The 18,679-nt window shown below is 42.3% G+C and overlaps 1 protein-coding gene across 1 annotated transcript; it reads right to left on the bottom strand.

Annotated features, from left to right (window-relative positions):
• Positions 1–11,919: 11,919 nt before the first annotated feature.
• LOC134415733 (cytochrome b-c1 complex subunit 7) lies at positions 11,920–18,654 on the bottom strand. Its single transcript, XM_063151526.1, has 5 exons — positions 18,574–18,654; positions 16,444–16,657; positions 15,204–15,275; positions 13,336–13,502; positions 11,920–12,157 (listed from the first exon to the last, which is right to left on the bottom strand). The coding sequence occupies exons 1-5, from the start codon at positions 18,652–18,654 to the stop codon at positions 12,080–12,082; spliced, it is 612 nt and encodes a 203-aa protein (XP_063007596.1). The 3' UTR covers positions 11,920–12,079.
• Positions 18,655–18,679: the final 25 nt, after the last annotated feature.

The following is an 18,679-nucleotide window of genomic DNA, read 5'->3' as shown; positions in this document are numbered from 1 at the left end:
AACATTAAAAATTGTCTACTCAATGATAAATAATTGCTTCTTCTTTAGAAGCACTTGTTATCACCTCCTCATACTGAATATTTTTAGTACTAGCAAAGTATCTTCTTTTCAGCTCCCTTGAGACATCTGTTCTCCATATGGTGGACTTGCCTCTGCTTACACAGCCGGTTTCTGGGAAGGAGTCTCCTGGTATGACAAATTGGAATCATTTCCAGGTCTTCAAACACTCCACTCGTTCCTGACTCGTGTAATTGAGCCTAACAAGTTCTGCAATATTGTACATGTTTTAATCCCTCTTGCCTACCTAATTTTTGTCATATTACCTCCACTGACAGCAAGCTGCCCTTAAAACATCAACACCAGGCTGTCGGCAGCAAAGAGCCCCTTGGGAGCCAGTGCTGGTGCTGAGCCCTGCTAGGGCACACACACCACCCCACCCTGCCGGGCTGCCTCTCTGCTCCTTGAAGCAAATCTGCTGGAAGCAGCACGGTTACCCCGTCCTGGCCGTGACCGTGGGGCTGCCAGCACGGGAGCACAGCCGCTTTGAGCATCTCTGCCAGATCCTTAGCACTGTGACTAGTGCAAGAGAAATGGGGCTGCCCCATCTCGATGGGCCACACTGTTTGCTTCCTATGGTTTCTGAACTGTGTTCTATGAAGTGAAGGCTCCTACAATCACACAGAAAGGAGACAGGATTTTTTTTTTTCTCCTTGGTTTGACAGCAAATGCCAGAGGATGAGAGCTAAAAAATAATCACTCATGTTTGTGTGTTAGGCATATATCTATAGTTACCCTCTATTCCCCACTGTAGCCCTGATGTATGGATACTCTCTGACCTTGTGGCTATAAAACACATGCACTCTTCAGATATATTTCCTCATGCCTTATTACAGAAACTGCCAGTTTGAATCTTTCTAGAAGCTCTTGCAGTACAAAGAGACACAAAGCTCTGTCAAGTGATTCATTCCACACAACAACCTGATATTGCAAGTAACAGTGGAGGGAAACCACACAGATGATACTTTATGGGCAAGACTTTCAATAGAGGACCAGTGGAAGGCACTGAATATTGATACTTCCAACTCACAGTATTTGTGCATTTTAGTAACACTCAAAGCACCCATTTTCCTTCCATGCTTGGAGAATCTGGGAGGTGCCACACCAGCAGAAGGGAAGAAAGCTGTGTGCATGGGGAGGAGAGGAAGCACTGTGGGGAGCAGCAGTGCTGAGCCCTCAGCATGCTGCTGGAGGTAGGTTATACTGAATGAGCTGTGATTTTGTCTTGAAAATCTAATGCTTTCATTAATTCACAGAGTATTTTTCCCCAGATCCACAGCTAAAACTCCAAGGATACAATATGTGGTCATGAGAAATGCGTCTAGCCATACTATTTTTTCTAAGGTAAATATTAAATCCTTCTTAATTAGAAAGAAGTCAATAGTTTTGGCAGCAAAGTGCCACATACAAAGTACCTGGAGAAGAGAAGTACTCTGGATCCTTCTGAGAACAATGGGGGCAAAGTAAAAGCAGAGTAACCCATATGAAAACTAAAACCTGAGAAAAAAATGTTTTTCTTAAATCCTTGGTTAGTGAGATATTAACCTTCCTGTCTTTTTATTCTTTAAATAAGATATATGGAACAAAGGTTTTGTTTCTCACAAATTAATATGTGGACTTGCTTTTTTGAGAAAGCTCAGAAATCTGTATTTTATGGAGTTGCAAACAAACTTTGCTTATGAAGCAGCAGATAGGGCACATTCAGCGAGCATGTTATTGCTTAGCTTCCACGAATGAGATAATTTCTGCAGCTAAACAATATTAAATGTTTCAGTAAATCACTGCATCATTAAGGACCTAAAGGGCAAAGATGTGTCAAACTGAGTATGCTGCTTTGTCTCAACTTTTCCTACATCCAAGGTTACAGCAGGACAGTTCAGTGGCATACTCCCAAACACTGAGCCACTGCCAACATTTTCTTAATGGGATTAAATTCTGCCTTGTTACTGTACAAAGACACATTTTAAGTACACTTGGCCATTTATTTGATGTATGATGTCTTTGGCTGAATTATTAGCCTGGAACTGTGAATAGTAAATTCTTTATTTCATTTCTTGCTGTAGTTCTCCTAAAATTTATGCAATTAGCAATAGAGATTAGTAGAATGGAGAAATAAGATGGATCATTTAGAAACTTTTCCCTTCCGTTAGTATCTCTATCAATAATTGAATAAATACTGGAAGAAGTAAAGCATATTGATGTACATACAACTAAAAGCCATTGAATTGATAAATAGCTGTCCAGAAGGACTCCTCTGAGTTGATACCCAGCCTTGCAGAATTGGAAGGAAAGGAATACATTTGGCAGTAATACTACCCACAGCTGAAACAAGGCACAGGCTGGTCACAGACAGGACTCAGAGGCTGGGATGGAGATGGAGATGGGCATGGAACTTCTGTCAAATTGGGCCTCTGGTACCTTTCTGCTGCAGGCAATAGAGCAGCAGGGATCACCCCTACAAAGACATCCTTGGGCCATGACATACATGGCAGCCACAGTCACAGTAGATTAAACATGATGAAAATATTTGTGGTTGCTGCAAACAGTGAATTAAAATGTAACTAAAAGGTAGTTTTCTCCCCCTTGAAGCTGGCCAAGAAAACAGTGTACAGTGGCCCAGGTTTAGCAGGCTCTTTCCTGCCAGCTCAGCAGCAGTGCAGCAGCACAGCACAGCCTGGCTTCCCCTGCCCTGGAGCCCCCAGCAGGGACTTCCACCAGGTTCAGCAGATCATGGAGGTGCTGCCTGGTGCAGAGCTGGGGAGGAAATTAGGATATTGTCATTAGATCTGTTATATGTAGGTGTCATCTCCAGGCAGGTGACACCCCTGCAGGACCCCAGCCCGCAGCTGGAGACCTCTGCATCCCCAGGAGTGGGTGGCTCACCAGAGGGCAGCCGTATGCTGCAGTCTTACACCAGTCGGTATCCACTCGGACACAAACTCTTACTGCAGAGTTGTTAACATCATAAAATACATTCTACAATAATTTCTGAGAACTCCACACTCACCATGAACATGTCACAACTGAGACTCTACTCCTGCAGCTGTCCTTTGCTTGCTAAAACATTGTTTTATTAAAGACTTGATCCTGATCTTATTTCACAGCTATATAATTCCACTGCTATGACATTATCCCAAAAGACTCTAGAATACAATGCATAAATGTGGAAAAATTAGGAGGATTGCCAAATGGTACATGGGCAGAACATCCCTGGGTTTGATCTTGCTACTGAAGACTATAAGCCTGATCCTCCATTCTTGGAGACTGGTAGAAACCAGGGCATGTGTATGTTGCAATTGCAAGGGTAAATATGAGAGGTTAATTAAGATAATGACTTCTATCACAGATCAGTGTTGTCTTTCATTTGTTTATATTCTAAAAAACTTCCCATTTCTGTGTATAATCACCAAGGATGTGCATTGGTGACTAACTGTACTTTGTAATGAAGCAGAGTTGTCCAGCTCCTTCCCACAAAGGAACAAGTCAGCACTACCAGGGTCTGCACTGCTAACAAGCACCGCACCGCCTCCAGTGCAAAAGCCACCATTGGTAGAATTAAAACAAATTTATGGCAAAAATTAAAACATTTATATTTTAACATCTCCAGACTTTATTAGGTGTTCTTTATACAGTCATCTGGTATGTTTAAAGGGTGAGCAATCATATAAAAGGAAATATGGTCATAACTGATTGAAGTAATAAAACCCTGAAACTAAATAACATCTCATAACTCATTACACAGCATATATTAGATTTCATTACATCAGTATATGACTTAGTAGTAAATTCTCCTGTTGGTCATAAACCTCTAAAGTGTTGTCATCCTGAAAAATGAAATTAAAAAAGGGAAGAAGACAATGCCAGGACATTCTGGTGGTGCTTGTGCTGTTACAGCACAGCCCCACCTTCCGTCAGGGCGAGCTGGCCTTGATTGGTGATGCTGGAGATGGGTGATGTGGTTTTCCCCACTGTTATCATTGTGTCCAGGACTGAGCCAGCCCTCCACCTGGGGCATTGGCATTGCCAGGGGTTCATTTTTGTGTAGCTGACCTAATGCTGAGCTTGTCACCCTTGTGTGTTGATGAAGCCACCTGCATCTCTGGCACTGGGCAGCTCTTGCAAGGGTGGTGGCTGAGCACACCCTCCCTGAGTGCATCCCTGTCTGTTCTGGGGTTCAGGAACCCCACTGAGCAGGTGGTGGGGAAGCAGCAAAGCGCTGGTAACAGAGGCCAGAGCCGTGGGCTGGGAGCCTGTGTTCCCTCTGCCGTGGCACTGGGCAGCATAAGCTGCTGCTGCTGTTTGCTGCTACCACCCCAGGCAGCCCATGTGGGGTGGTTGCTGCCACCCAGCTTCCTCGTCCTCCCCAAGCTTTCCCCTGCCCTTGTTCACAGCCTGAGGCACAGCTGCAAGCTGGCAAACATGGCTCTGTCACATGCCCTGGCTGCAGGGAGCTGGATGGACACCCCAGATACTCACCACTGGGACTGATGCATGGCTGGAGCCCAGTGGGACTGTGCTCTGGGGCTCTCAGGAGAGACCTTGGAGAGGCAGTTCCCCAATTCATGTTACCCATGGAAACACCAGCATGGGGGATTTCCAAAATATCCTTCTTTCTAAGGCTGAAGCATCTCCCAGCTGATTTCCAAAGGCCATTCAGGATGCTGGTCCCTTCCCAAATCCTTCAAAGGGCTGAGCAGAGGGTCACTGATGACCTGAGCATGCTCCATGAGTCCAGTGACCTGCTGGTGTGTTTAAGGGAAGTAGCAGTCACATGCAATGAGGAGAGGAGCCAGGCTTATTTCTGGCATAAACTCGCCATTCCCACCTCTTTTTTGTGCTACAAACAACAAATGCTTCAGAGAAACTGCACAAAAATGAACCTTGGAGCAGGGGACAGGCTCTGGTAAGTGTTTGAGCCACCCAGCTACAGCATCAGGGACCTGCTCCCCATCTTCTTGCAGCTCCCAGAGTCTTGAACTCTTGTTGCACTGCAGCACAGCACCAACACCTCATCTGGAGCTCTGTCCTCCAGCTGCTCAGGCCAGGTCTGAGCAGAGGACCAGCCCTGTGGCTGGGAAAGCTGATTTCCCCCAGGGCAGTTTTTACCCAGGTTGCCTCTTTCCATTTGAGTGTAAGGGCTGGTATCTGCTTCCTCAGGATCAGATGGGTTTCTGCTAGTGAGGTGGGCAACAATTCCCTCATTCTAGGCTAGGAGATTCTGCTAAAATGATTTCTGAGCAGATTGGCTAGGATCAGTCCACAGCAAACCCCTTCCTGCAGGGCTCATCTCTATGCAGCATGCCATAGCTCAGGTCTAAAACTCTGAGACATGTCCACTCAGGCACAAGCAGAGACTCTTGTGGCTCTTGGTGTCAGCTGTGAACAGTGGATCTTCCTCTCTACAATTCCCCAAAAAACTTTTATGTTGTTTCATTTGAGAACCAACCTCCCCTCCTCCATCTGACAGCTTATAATTACCCAGAGCAACTGATCAGCAACTACACCATTTGCAACATCTGGGAGATCTTAAGGCAGATCCCAGTCCAAGCTGCACTGATGTAATTGTTTTGCTGGGTGAAGGATGATAACTCTCCTCACTTAAGATTATACTCCTTCAAAATAATCCAATGGTTTTTTTGAGGCTCACTTATGTCAACACGTACTTTATTGTGTCTTATGTTTTTAAAGTGCTGGGTGGAAGCAGCTAGAGGAGAAGTCCCCTTTCAAAGCACACTCCCTCTTGCTCTTTTTGAAGTAGCTTGTTAAATAAGGCTTTAATGGCTTTTTTGGACATGTTCAGGTGCACCACTGGGTTTGATATACTTATGAAAAGCTAAGGATGGAAATTCATGAAGGAGATCTCCCAGAGCTCCAAAGGTGAAGGTGACTGTGTCCCTCTTTTCCACGAGAAAGAGCAAGAGTCTGTGATAAAAATCAAAGCTGTACTTCTGAAAGGAAATATGGTCTGTTACTTTTACTTTTCTCTAGAATTTTTTGTGTGTTGCTGCTATATAAAATATATAAATAAGGCATGTCTAGTTGCTGTCAGTGCAGCCCCATGTCCTGACTTTGCCCTGCCCTAGGTGCCCAGGTGCTCCTAGGCAGGGATGACTGCCTCCACAGAGCTCTGGAATGATGATCTCACCCCTCCTCTGGTACCTTGGCTTTTGCAGTGTGCAGAGCAGGGCTGTGCCAAGCCTCACCCGGCAGCAGGATGCATCTTGCTTTTTAGCAGAGCCACCTCTACCCTGCAATGACACTGTGGGGAGCTCCAGCAGGCTGGCTGAGTGCTGAGCATTGCTGAGGGCTTGTTTGCACATTGATGGAGTTTTCACCCACCTTCTTGAGGATGAGACACTGCACTGAGAAACATGGAGAACTTGGAGAATTCTTAGTTAATTGAAGCAAACCAAATAGATCAAGCTGCTTTTATGACTATTTCATAATAGTATCTTTTTAAACTAATACTCCACTGGGGAACACAACTTGCAGACAGAAAACCTTCTGAAGTGCCTTGAAGAGATCTGAGCTTTGGACTTTGAACTTTGCTGCTTATAAACAATCATTTCAATCTGCTAGGCTGCAGTGGGAGTATGAGGCTTCATAAAAGGGCTTAGGTGTTGGAATACTGAGTGCAGCAGTGCTTAACTCCATGTCTCACTATGCAGCCGCCCCCTGCAATCCAGAAGATTTAGACACAAAGAGCCAGATCCATGCAGGCCAGTGGGGAACCACTTTAGGAAGGGCTGAGGAGAGCACAGCCCAGCTGTGCTGAGTTACCTCCTTCTGATCAGGTTTCAGGCTCCAGGTCCTTTCCCAGCACAGGAACCAAAGCAGCACACTCTCATAAAGCAGCAACAATTCCAGCGCTCACTTAGGCTTTGGAAGAGAAAGATCCAGTGCTCCTCTTTTGCAGCAGAGATGTGAGCACCCAAAACTCAGACCTACCCTGTAACTGTGGGGGCATCTTCTTGAAGATGTTCTGGTTTTCATGAAAGAAGCAGATGAGGTTGGGCCACGGGAGATGGATGCTGAGGTCATGTCTGGGCACCCTGGAGGCAGGGCGAGGACAGCTTGGGTTCCACTCACAGTAAGGTTCAGTGGATGATCTTTGAATATTCTTTAGGGAAAACTTAAGCCTCAAAGAGTGCCATGAACTTGGCATTCCCAAAGTTAGAACACACAGGTGTCACTCTCTGCAGTGGCCTGAAAAGCACTTTGCCTTTGTCAAACTATCTCACACCTCTCTCCACATGCCCATACTCAGTGGTCCCATTTCTCAAAATTTATTAAACCACATGTTTGCATACAAATGCATCAACTCCACCTCATCCTCAGCATGCACCTCCAAAGCAGGCAAAGGGGATTGAGGACAACTTATATCCCTTATACTTCCTTCAGATCCCTGCACATGATTCCCTAATCCTGGGTCTACCTCAACCCCTCACCCACCCTGCATTCCTCACTCAAGCCCTTGGCCTATCTCCCCGATCCAGTGCCAAGGCTCAGGTACTACAGGAGAGAGCAGGGCAGAAGCTGGTGGGCAGTAATTGCCCAGACAGACAAGTGCCTCTAGGCAGGTGGAGTCAGGCATTGCCCTTGTTTTGAAGCACAACATTACCCAGCCTAGAGAAAAGCTCTAAGCAACTGATTTGAGTCCTCGTGTCTCCTGGTACAGTTTATCAGATTTTCATAGCAGAAGAGAGATAGCCAAAAGGATTAATAGTCCCACTTGCACTCCTGAAAAGATGTAAATATTATGTAAAATATGTAAGCATTCACCAAGAAGGGAACTGTGAATCCACACCTTTTGTGAAGGAAAAGTAATTGAGCTGACAGGCTGCCAGCATAACCTAGCATTAAATCACCAGTGAGCAGAAGGCATTGAGGGCTCCTTCTCCAGACATGTCTTAACACATACCTTGCCAGGAAGGCAGAGGTGCAGATGCTTTCTGCACCTTGGGACACCACACTTGCCTGTCACCTCATCCCAGTAACACCAGCAGAGGTTCTGGCTGAGTCAGGGACTTCCTGACACTGAAGGGAGCTTACAGCTCCAGATGGCCTGCAGGGCAGTTTGAGGGAACAGTTTTGGGATCAGGCCCCATGGTATTTAGATGCTAACACACTGTTTACAATGAAGTTTGTGGCCTACAATTTTTCAAGATGTTGGCCCTTTGGGCCCTAGATAGCCAAGAGAGGTTATGAGAAGTGAAGTCACTCTGGTGTCACCCTGGAGGGGCTGCCTCTCCCTGTTCTGCTGCCCAGGAACAGCCTTTGCCCTGCCCACAGTTTCAGTTCATCAAACCCGACTGCCAACACTGGAGAAATCCTGAAGGTCATCTTTGACCTTTGCTATCTAGAGAGAAAGTGCCTCAAGTCAGAATGTGTTTACCATATTAATGCTAAAACACTTCCACTAAAATGACAAGCACGATGTTTCATCAAAATTCTTACGGGATTTGTATCTGCTGTAGCTCTCTTTCAGATGGAAGTTGGATGTAAAACAAGCATATGTTTCTTGTTACAGTGCTGAAAAAAATCCATTGTTTTGGGGTTGACCAATTCAAAATTTAAGGAAATCAGTCTGACATAGCAAACATGATCTTCAGCAATCAAAATGTATTCTTATATTTCATTATGTATTTAATAAAGAGAATTTCAAGTGAAGCACAGGTTTGCTCAAAAGTGATGAAGAATAATTTAAGCTAAAACTATCATCAAACTGCAGACTAGCAATGTCAGCTCAGACTCTTAAATTTTATACACATAATTTGGATGTGGTGAACTACAAAAACACCTCAGTAATTTATGGAATCCCTACAAAATTTATATCCAAAAAACTACATTAACAAAGGTGAAGGTTTTGAAATCAGGAACAAGGAGATGCAAGATTTGCTGCTGCACTGTACATGATGATATGACCTTAAATTGCAGGTTCACATTTTAGGCACTCTTCTCATTCAGAAATTGTTTACAATCCTCTTCAGTGCACAACTCATCCTTCGTTTCTGAAAGTACCAGGTACAGGCCACCAATACACCATCTTTTATGCAAGTATTTTTGCACTTACCACCAGAGAAACGAGGACAGTGAGAATCCCTGTGAAATTTGCTCCTGCTACCACCACCTGCAGTAACCATTGTGTGTATGGATAAATAATAACACTTACCCCTAATATTTTCAGAACCAATTAACTGAACCCAGACATAGAGGTGATTACTCTGCACTTCTGCAGATGTAGCCCCAAGCACAGATATATTAGCAAAATTTACATGGAGCTTCTGTGAACCAAGTGTCTTGCTTAGTATTACAGAAGAACCTTGTGATAGCAGAATAAAGAAATCACAGTTCTCCAATGCAGAATGTCCTTTCCTTCTGCATCAGACTCTTTTCTCTTTCCTTTCTCCTTTCCTTTTTCCTTTCCTTTTTCCTTTCCTTTCCTCTCTAGCTATCTGACCCCCTTTACAGTTACTAAGCTTTTCCTTAAAATGAGGCAGCTTTGCAGATAGCAAGCTGATGGCTGCACAGGCCGGGATGATTCAGAGGGCAGGATCCCACAGAGAGATTCACAGGTGGGGTAGAATCAATACAGTGAAATTGCAGCTCTGAAACTCCATTTTTGCAAATGCATTCCTTCCCATCCCAGACATTTTTAAGCATTCAAAATTGGGAATCAGGCTGACCTTCCAACTTGTCACCAGCAGGATTCAAATCTTACATATAAGAAAACTCCCATTTCTTCTGGCTAAAATTAATGCTTGTCAACTCAGTGTGCACAGAGGAGAACACCAGAAGGTGAAACATGAAATGTCTCCCAAGCTACTCACTCATCAGCCAGTAGCAGGAGCATACACAGCTCACACCACATATCCTAAAGAAGAGTTTGATCTCTAACACAAAGCTGCTATAGCTCCTGGTTCCCAGGCAATAGATGCCACTCTTACACCAACTCCTTCCTATTCCTCATCATTTTTAGATACTCCTAAATGTTCCAAATACACATCCATCTCTGCCAAAAAATGTCAAATAACATTTTCCTTACTAATAGCCTTCCAAAATACAACTAAACAATATTAAATTTTTCAAAATGCTTCAACAGACTACTTTGGACATTATGGAAATTTAAAGTTAAAAATTATCAATCCAAATCAGAAGCATCTGAAAACTCATCTAAATGAAGCCTCAGTGAATAGGAAAGCTCTTAACAGGATAGCTTCCTTTTTCCTCTTTTCCTTGAGCTGCCCAAAAGATCACTTGGAAAGACGTTTTTATTAACTTCTACTACTCACCTCTGACTCTTTAAGATGTTACACTTGAGAGTAAAGGGGGTCAGTGATTTCAGATGGTTTAGGCCAACTGTGGTGTGGCTGCTTTGCACTACCCTCAAAGGTCAGTCTATTTTTAAGCACCTTATGCCAACAAAGCCCTTTTGTATAAAGCAAGTAATTTTTGAGAGGCTTTTTTCTTAAGCAAAACCTGTGGTCAAATAAGCAGATAAGAGATAAGAGTAATTCCACAGAATTCTACCTTTAGTAGAAATTTGACCAGCTATGCTTTTAAAGTATTACTTTCACTATGTAATTAAGTCTTCTAATATAATTCTAAGAGATAATGAAATAGTTCTAATTTCATTAGAAAGCTATACTCTAATAATTCCATAAAGAGAAGTGTGAAACTTCGTGCCCTATTTTTCTCTTGGAAGAAAATCATAAAGTTCCTAAAAACACATCAAATTATGTATGGTTCAATCATTAGATTTTACTACAGGAGAAAAATGAAACCTCAAATTCTTAATATATTTTCCATGCAGACTTTAGAGGAATATTGGCAATGAAAGTATTTTTGCAGAATTTTGTTTTGCCACATCAGGCTGTCAAGTTCTGAGGGATCACTGTATCCATCCTACAGATGTAAGGGACTTAAGCAAGCAAGGGAATGTTAGCAACAGAGTGATGAGCAAAGCTAAAAGCTTCTAATCCAGTATTTTATTATTTGGTCATACCAATTCAAAACTGCAGATGTGGTTTGCTCCTTTTTCTTTTGGTAAATTGAGTGCTGTAGCTGGCAGACAAGCATGCACAACAAAAGGAAAAAAGCAAACCTTGAGGCCATCATGCAGGATTCTGTACTTTATGCAGAAGGTTACACAACAGGCTCAGAATTTCATGCTTTATACCAGTATCTGTCTCAAATTCACACCACCATTGAACTGCAGAAGACTAAACTCCAGGTTTTCAGCCAGTAAGGGCCAGTATTTTCTGGATACAAACCACTAAAAACTAGAGCATGCTTTAGGTGATGATAAAACCCATGAGAAGTTAACTATGTTAAGTGCTATGTTGTTTAAAGTACATCAGAATACCACTTTTACTCTTTAAAAGAGTAAAAAGTCTCAAAAAGCTGAAGTGAGACAGTCATCATGGTTTACATGAAAATAGTTTTAAAGGCTTAACAATGTATATGGTATAAAAAGTTAGTGAAACATTTCCTATTTTGTGATGAAGGAATCATCTATATTTTCCACTTTTACAATGTATACCTGCTTGGATACACAGAATATTACATTCTGCTGTCTCACAATACCATTGTAACATCAATACTGGTTCAGTATGGTTGTCCACAGTGACAACTGATGAATGAATACTAAATCCTCTTTAACTTAAGAGAGCAACTAGCACCAACAGCCTTGAACATTTCTTACCTCATTCTACTACTGCAGAAAACAGCTGTATGATGAAAAGAGCAAGAATCAAAAGCTGGAATGAAGACTGCATACCACTAAGCTAATGTGTAATGTATATGCTCACAGGAAAGATCCGAACATTAGCTTGTTAACATGTAGAAAGAACTCTTCCAAGATTTTTATAGTTTGACATGTTTATTTTAGTTGGATAATCAGACTCAATGAACAAGCTGAAACAGTATTCCTCAGCCCCACAACTGCCTCCCTATGGACTTCTACAACCTAATGTTTAAAATATCAGAAATATCTGGATATTTGCATGAAGTGGTTCAATAGTTACTTCTTGTTCCATGCTTCCCTTTCTTGTCTTTCACGGATTACTTCTTTTAGGTATGGTTCAAGATAACGGTGATCCTGAAAAAGAAGAGATATATAGAAGAAATATATTTAAACTTAAAGCAAGGTGCAGAAACACCTCAAGTCATTCCTACAGATTATTTCTTTCTCATTCATTCCCAGGTTTGCCTGAACACTCACCTATCAAGGAAAACAAACAACCTGCCTTACTTGCTCTGAAAAGGTAAACTTTGTATCTGCCAAGACTGTGATGACAAGTTCTCAACTGCAGCAACCACTAATTCCTAATGCCTCATCAACATTAGCAGGCAAAGTGATGCTTCCAGCTGTGCCTTTAGAATCAGTGTTCCTTTTGGCAGATACTCAAATGTACTACATCCACTTTAATTAGTTCAAAGTCCAACAATAATACTCCAGATAATCTCTTTTTGAGCTTAACTTCTAAATAGCACTGCAAACTTGTATTTGATAGAACACCCTGAGCATATTTATCACTTACAAACCAAACTGCTGCTTGAGGAAATATGTCACCAATTATTCAAAGCAGCAGCTACCTAAATACGACCTGTAAGACCAAAAGAAATAGCCTCTGCTTATTCAGAGATGCATTAATACCTTTATACTCTCCTATAGTCAAAAGTTTGATGATAAAATTCCTCTCTGCCAGGTAATCTGGAGAAAGCTGAGGTGGACAGTGATGCAAAGTCTGTCAACCAATTCATTACCAAAAAATAAAATTTAGTTACATCTGATAAGGAAAGTGCAGTTTGTTTTTTTAAAGTACAAGGTGACACTTATTTTAATGCATGATTTCCCTTCAAATTATTCTTCTTTGGCACCTTCATGAACAAAAGCTTTGGCCCAAGATTTTCTGCAAGATTAAGAAATTAATCAGAAAAGCAGGAGACCTTCTTTAAGAATTCCAAAGCTATTTACATTGTATCTGTTTATCCGACAGCTCAGAAGAAATATTTTGTCTGAACACAAACAATGTGCTGTAATTCTGAGGTGCAGCTTAAGCTTCTGTCTTCTTGAGAAAAATTTAGTAATTCAAACAGAAAACCAGATTTTTAAACTGCAATCAAAAGTGTTTTCCAGAGATATTCCATGAGCTACTGACTCATTCACTACAGAGAACACGTAAACATGTGTCTCCCCAGAGAATGAAAATCCCCATCACCAGTCCCAGCAGCGCCATTCGAGAGCTGCACCTTGGGAACACTGCACGCACATACCTCTTCATACTTCACCCACTGGTCTTTGGGAAGGATCTGATGTTTCAAGCTTAGGTCCAGCGCTCGCTTTATGCGGAACATTCTCTCGTTGTACAGCTGCTCTGGAAGTCTCTTCAGTGCTTCCTTCACATCATCATCCTCATACAATGTATCATCCCGCATTAACCCTGCGCCAAGGAGAATGTACAGTGCCACTGAATCAACGCTCCTCAGTAAGATTTAGGAGTGACACATGTACCCTGGGCAAAACACTTCCAGCACAAAATTATTAAGAAAAGTCAAACTAATCCAGGAGAGGCACTGATTGCTCAGAGAGAACGTGCAATCCTAACACAGACTCCATTTACTTTTTTCACTCCTTTTCTTAAAGAGGAATAAGGAAAATGGGTATTTGATTCAATGTGTTTCATGAGAATATAGATAGACAGAAAAAACTTCTCTGGATCTAAGGAGAGAATGTCTGTGCATCTAATTTTGTATCTCTGTTAAAGATGACTGTCCAGGTAAAGAGTTTTTGAGAGCTCTGAATCCATTAGAGTCAGTCAGCCACAGATGGGACTCCTTCAGTGCTGAAGAATTTTACTCTGAGCTTGTTCATGATGACCAGATCTCTGCTGACTATACGAAGCTATGGAAACCCAAAGCTCTATCTTGGTGTGTGAGCTCCAAATCAGAAGTTAAATCAGAGAGAAACAGCCAGACTTCTCAAAACTGAGCACACTCGCACACCTTCTGTGAAACAAAGGATTCTTGAAACTCAACCAACCTTTCTGTAAGGTTCAGTATTAAGAAAATAGGACAAAACATTACTTCTGTGGCATTCCAAGGTGATTACTACAACATACCTACTGACTTGTGGTTGAATGTTTTCATCTCATGTGACTGATTTGGCAGTAGTGTCTCAATAAAACAAAAATTTCTTTTGAGTCACATATTTTTAAATTCCATTTTGTAATTTAGTTCACAGGCACGGGAAGTACTGCTGCTAGTTTAATCACTATATTAAATTTGGTTTTTTACTCGCATTTCCAGAGAAGCAGCAGAAGTAAGAATTTCAGCAGACAGGCACTATATAAGAGAAATTAAAGAGGAATTAAGCACTGCATCTCTGGAGGAAGGATCTAAGCTACTTGTTTACAGTTTTCTTGTAATTCTTCTCTAACTTCTCCAGGGCAGATATGTTAACTTCCTTTAAGAGATTTGTTTGTATTGTGGTGAGCAATAAATTGCAGCATCTGAATATTCAGATTCTTGTCATACAGGAACTGTTCTGCCATCTAAATGGTTGAAATAAACTTGGTAAGAACTCTGAATAAACCAAAGGCAATATCATTTAGGGACCCTCTTCTCCTTAGGGAAGCCCTGTTTTGACACCTATTTCACCCTGTGCAGGCCAGAGTGATGCCAGCTGAAGTTATGGTGGCACAAAGGGCAGAACAACTACAACAATCCTTTCTGCACTTTGGATACTCTGCATAAGCACTGCAGATAGGCTGACTACTATCAGTGGGAACCTCTCCAGCTCCAAGGGCAGTCTGTGGGTTAGAAGACACTGGCCAGTGAAAGTGACTCAGCGGGGAAATGCAAATAATTGAGTTTTCAGGACTGCTTTGTGAAAACTTTTTCAACTGCTCCAGCTTGGCCTTAGCTGAGTTATAAGTTAATTCACTGAAACATGAGCAAACACAGAAATAATGGAAATAACAGAAATAACTGAAGTTATTGCCAACTTTTTTTGCCACAGAAGTAGTAGCTAGTTTTGATCAAAAGGACTTATGCCAACCTGCATGTACATATGTCAGCTATGAACCATAACTAGTTTGAGAACTGCTACATTTGCAATTTTTAAAGCTCAATGAAACACTTACCATATTTGTTGAACCCAGCTGCATTATAGTACCACTTGCAAAGCCTCTCAAACAGGCGACCACCTCCTGCAACTGAACATGCAAATGAACATGAACATCAGTTGCACAGCAAGGTAAAATTCAACATTTACACAGTACTGTGCAGTACACAAATATGTGCTGGCCTCCACCACATGCAGCAATGTAACAATGCATCAAGTGTGATTTTGACCATACATGACTTGGCCTCCACTTCTCAGTATCCCATAACTGACACTGAACTCATTACATACAAGAGTTTAACCCATTTCACTTAATCTGAACGTTAGGCTGCTTTAAGACTTGGAAAAATGCTACCAATTCCTCAGCAAAGACAGCAACAAAACTCTTAGACTCTGTAACACTTACATGAGCCAAACCCATAGTGTCTGCATAAAGCAAAACCGTCAGGCTTTTCCAATAATTTATCTAGGTTCCTTGGCTGTCACTATGTGACTTCAAGCTCAGCTATTATTATATTGTTAACCTTCTGCTCTCCTCTCCAGATACTTGAATGCTACTTCTTTTTCTAGGAGCTGCCAAAGTCAATCATGAAATCCACACTAAAACCTCAAAAAAATCCCAACCAAACAAAAAAAATTAACCAGACAAAAAAAACCCCAGACCTCCATACCACATATAGCACGTTCCTGTAGTTTGGGACGGCAGAGGTGCTTTTACACATAATCAAATACCTCAACAAGGGGTCTAGAAGGCCACGAACGGCACGACACGGGCAACACAGTGCGGGCGAGCTGTTTCACGTGACTTTTAAGTCATCTGTCTGCTTAGTTATCCCTTCGTCCTTCAGGGCCAGACAAGCAATAACCTTAGCCCGACTGCGCGCCGAGCGGGTACCCGCGCAGGGCAGCAAAGCCCGAGGCCCCGCAGGAGCAGCCCAAGGCTTCCCCCAGTGCTCCCGAGCGCTCTCTGCGCCCACACAGCTCAGCTGTGGGGGCCAGGCTCCCCCCCTGCCGCGGGAAGGCAGCCGAGGAGACTCGCCCGGCGGCTCTGGACCGGCACTCCCCGTCCCTGTCAAGGGCACACGGTGCACACCGGCTCCCCCTCTCCCGGTCACGGCCCGCCTCGCTGCCCAGCGCGGGCAGAGGTGAGCCCAGCACCGCAGGCGGGAGGGAGCAGGGACAGACCCAGCCCCGCCGCCCCCTCAGCGCCCCTACTGCCCTCAGCGCCCCTAGTGCCCTCAGCGCCCCCGCCGCCTCACCAGGCGCCCTCGCCGCCATCTTGACCTCGGCGCCGCGCGGCCTCCTGGGTACGGCGCGGGGGGGGCGGGCCCGCCAATGCCGGCCCGGCGGCGGCGCCTGCGCTCTGGCCGCGGGGCAGGAATAAGTGATAGAGGAAAACAATATAAAAATAAAAATTCGCTTTGTAAAGCACGAGAAGCAAAGCAACAATGGGTCACTCCAAGGAGCTGAAAGCTAGCTCTGCTCAGGTATCGCAGCCGCCAGGTGAGCGGGTGGCACAGAGCGCTGCATCTGCCCAGGCCTTCCTGCAGGAAGGTACCGCTGCCGTCTGAAAGAGACAAAATGCAGACGTGGGGGGAAGAAATAGGTAAAAGGTAACGTAGTGGGTAATTTCAGCCAGAAGAGTTTCTGATTTGTTTTATTTTTAATCGTAAAGCCACAAAGCTTTTGTCACGATTCTCAAAAAATTCTTCGATCCCCTCTCCCATTTTAGTATTCTTATCTTTAAAAGTTTTGTGTACATTCTTCATCGTGGTTCGGGGAAGCTGTTTCGGCGGAGGCTTGTGAATTCAAGAATTCAAAGAACCTGGTTTCGCTCTGGCAGCAATCATTCCTGCATTTAAAATTATTAAAGGAATGTAAAGCTCAACGTTTGAGACATTCAAAATATACAGACTCTGTAATACAATTTCTGTTCAATGGTTTGTCTCATAGTAAAAAGGCTAGTGGAGAAAATCTGCAAAAGTTAATTCCAACATTATGAATCCACATATTTTCTATTAACATTTTTACTGTAAGCATTATTTTTTACAATATTATTTGAAGATTACAGTTTGTTATTAGCATTTAATACAGTCAAAAATCCAAGTAAGCATATTGGACTTTGGATACTTTTACTTAACAGGAGGAAATGGAGGGAAGTGCTTAGTCAGCACATTTCAGCCACCGTGAAATGTGTTATGCATCTCCACCAAGAACGGTCTATTCAATAGAGTATTTCAAGCAATCTTTCCAGGCCAATGGAACAGAAAACATGAGAAAGAAGACAAAAGAGAGAATCTCAGATATATATTGCAGACAATGAATGTGGTTTTTCAATGTGTTTCAAGCACTTGTTTTTCTAATTCTTAATTTGGATGAATAAGAATTTATCCAAAGTCATACTCCAGAGATCATAACTATTCTCATTCTTTAAATCTCTTTAATCTTACTTTATTTGCTACCTACTAGCAGAATTTAGCCTTTTGGGTTTTATTCTGCTGTGTGCATAAAAATTGCTATTTTTAGCTTCAACAGTGAGGTTTTAAAACATTGTGGCATTTTCATTAAATAAATCCCAATTAAAACATCTGGATTTCAGATTTCCTGAGCTATTTTTAATGAAGGAATTCAAACTTCTAAACAACATCAAACAGTTCTGCATGTGGATTTAGGCAGCTTTTTTGTTTTGTTTGGAAATTTGTTTCACAAATACACTGTGAAGCATTTGATAATTCCATATTAACGTGCTTTGTTAATGATAAGTTTAAGTATTTTCAATACTCCCATGATGCCCAATATCAGAATTTACTCCAGCTGTTACAACTGACCAACTCCTATCACCTTAATATATACTATGGCCTCTTTTCACATGGTTACTTGTGTATTAAAGCCACATGAATCTCCTTGGTGTGGGGGGGAGAAAAACTGAACACGGGGAAACGAAAAGTAACTAAAATAAAGTTCTTCTAGATTTCAGGGATAGTAACATCTTTATTTTTTTTCTTTTTATAATTTTCCTAAATTCCATTTGCTGCGGGTTTTTTTGACATTTCTAACCAGCTTCTAGGATACCAATTTCAGCAGCCAGCTTTGGCAAGAAACACCTTTGTAACCTATTGATAAAATGCCTTTCTGTATGAGGAGCTTCACATATTAATGGTGTGATTCTTTCTACCATACAAGGAAAAGAATAACATTATTATTATTATTAGCTCAAGCAAGTAAACACATTACTTCACTATCACACTATCTTGCTATTCTAACTTTTGGGGAAGAGAGTGAAAGGAGAAGATAACAGAGGGCAAGACTGGAAAACTGGCTCGTGACTTATTCCCTATCTCCCCAAATTCTGCCATTTTCAAAAGAAAAAAAGAGGAATTTGAATTTACCTTTCTGTTAATGTGCTGCATCATCCACTCTGAATTAAGGTAGTGATTAATTACAAGGCTTGCATTAGTAGCAATCAACATATTGGCTCAATCCTTCTGAAATACA

The sequence above is a fragment of the Melospiza melodia genome, chromosome 1 (assembly GCF_035770615.1).
Source record: "Melospiza melodia melodia isolate bMelMel2 chromosome 1, bMelMel2.pri, whole genome shotgun sequence".
NCBI classification, from domain to species: Eukaryota; Metazoa; Chordata; class Aves; order Passeriformes; family Passerellidae; genus Melospiza; species Melospiza melodia.
This window is presented reverse-complemented; position numbering and strand designations above follow the sequence as displayed.

Coding starts and splice junctions, on each gene's coding strand:
- LOC134415733 (XM_063151526.1), bottom strand. CDS start 18,654: ATGTTGATTGCTACTAATGCAAGCCTTGTAATTAATCACTACCTTAAT. Junction 15,276..16,443: donor GATGGCGGCGAGGGCGCCTG/GTGAGGCGGCGG, acceptor TTGCATGTTCAG/TTGCAGGAGGTGGTCGCCTG. Junction 13,503..15,203: donor AGCTGGGTTCAACAAATATG/GTAAGTGTTTCA, acceptor TCCTTGGCGCAG/GGTTAATGCGGGATGATACA.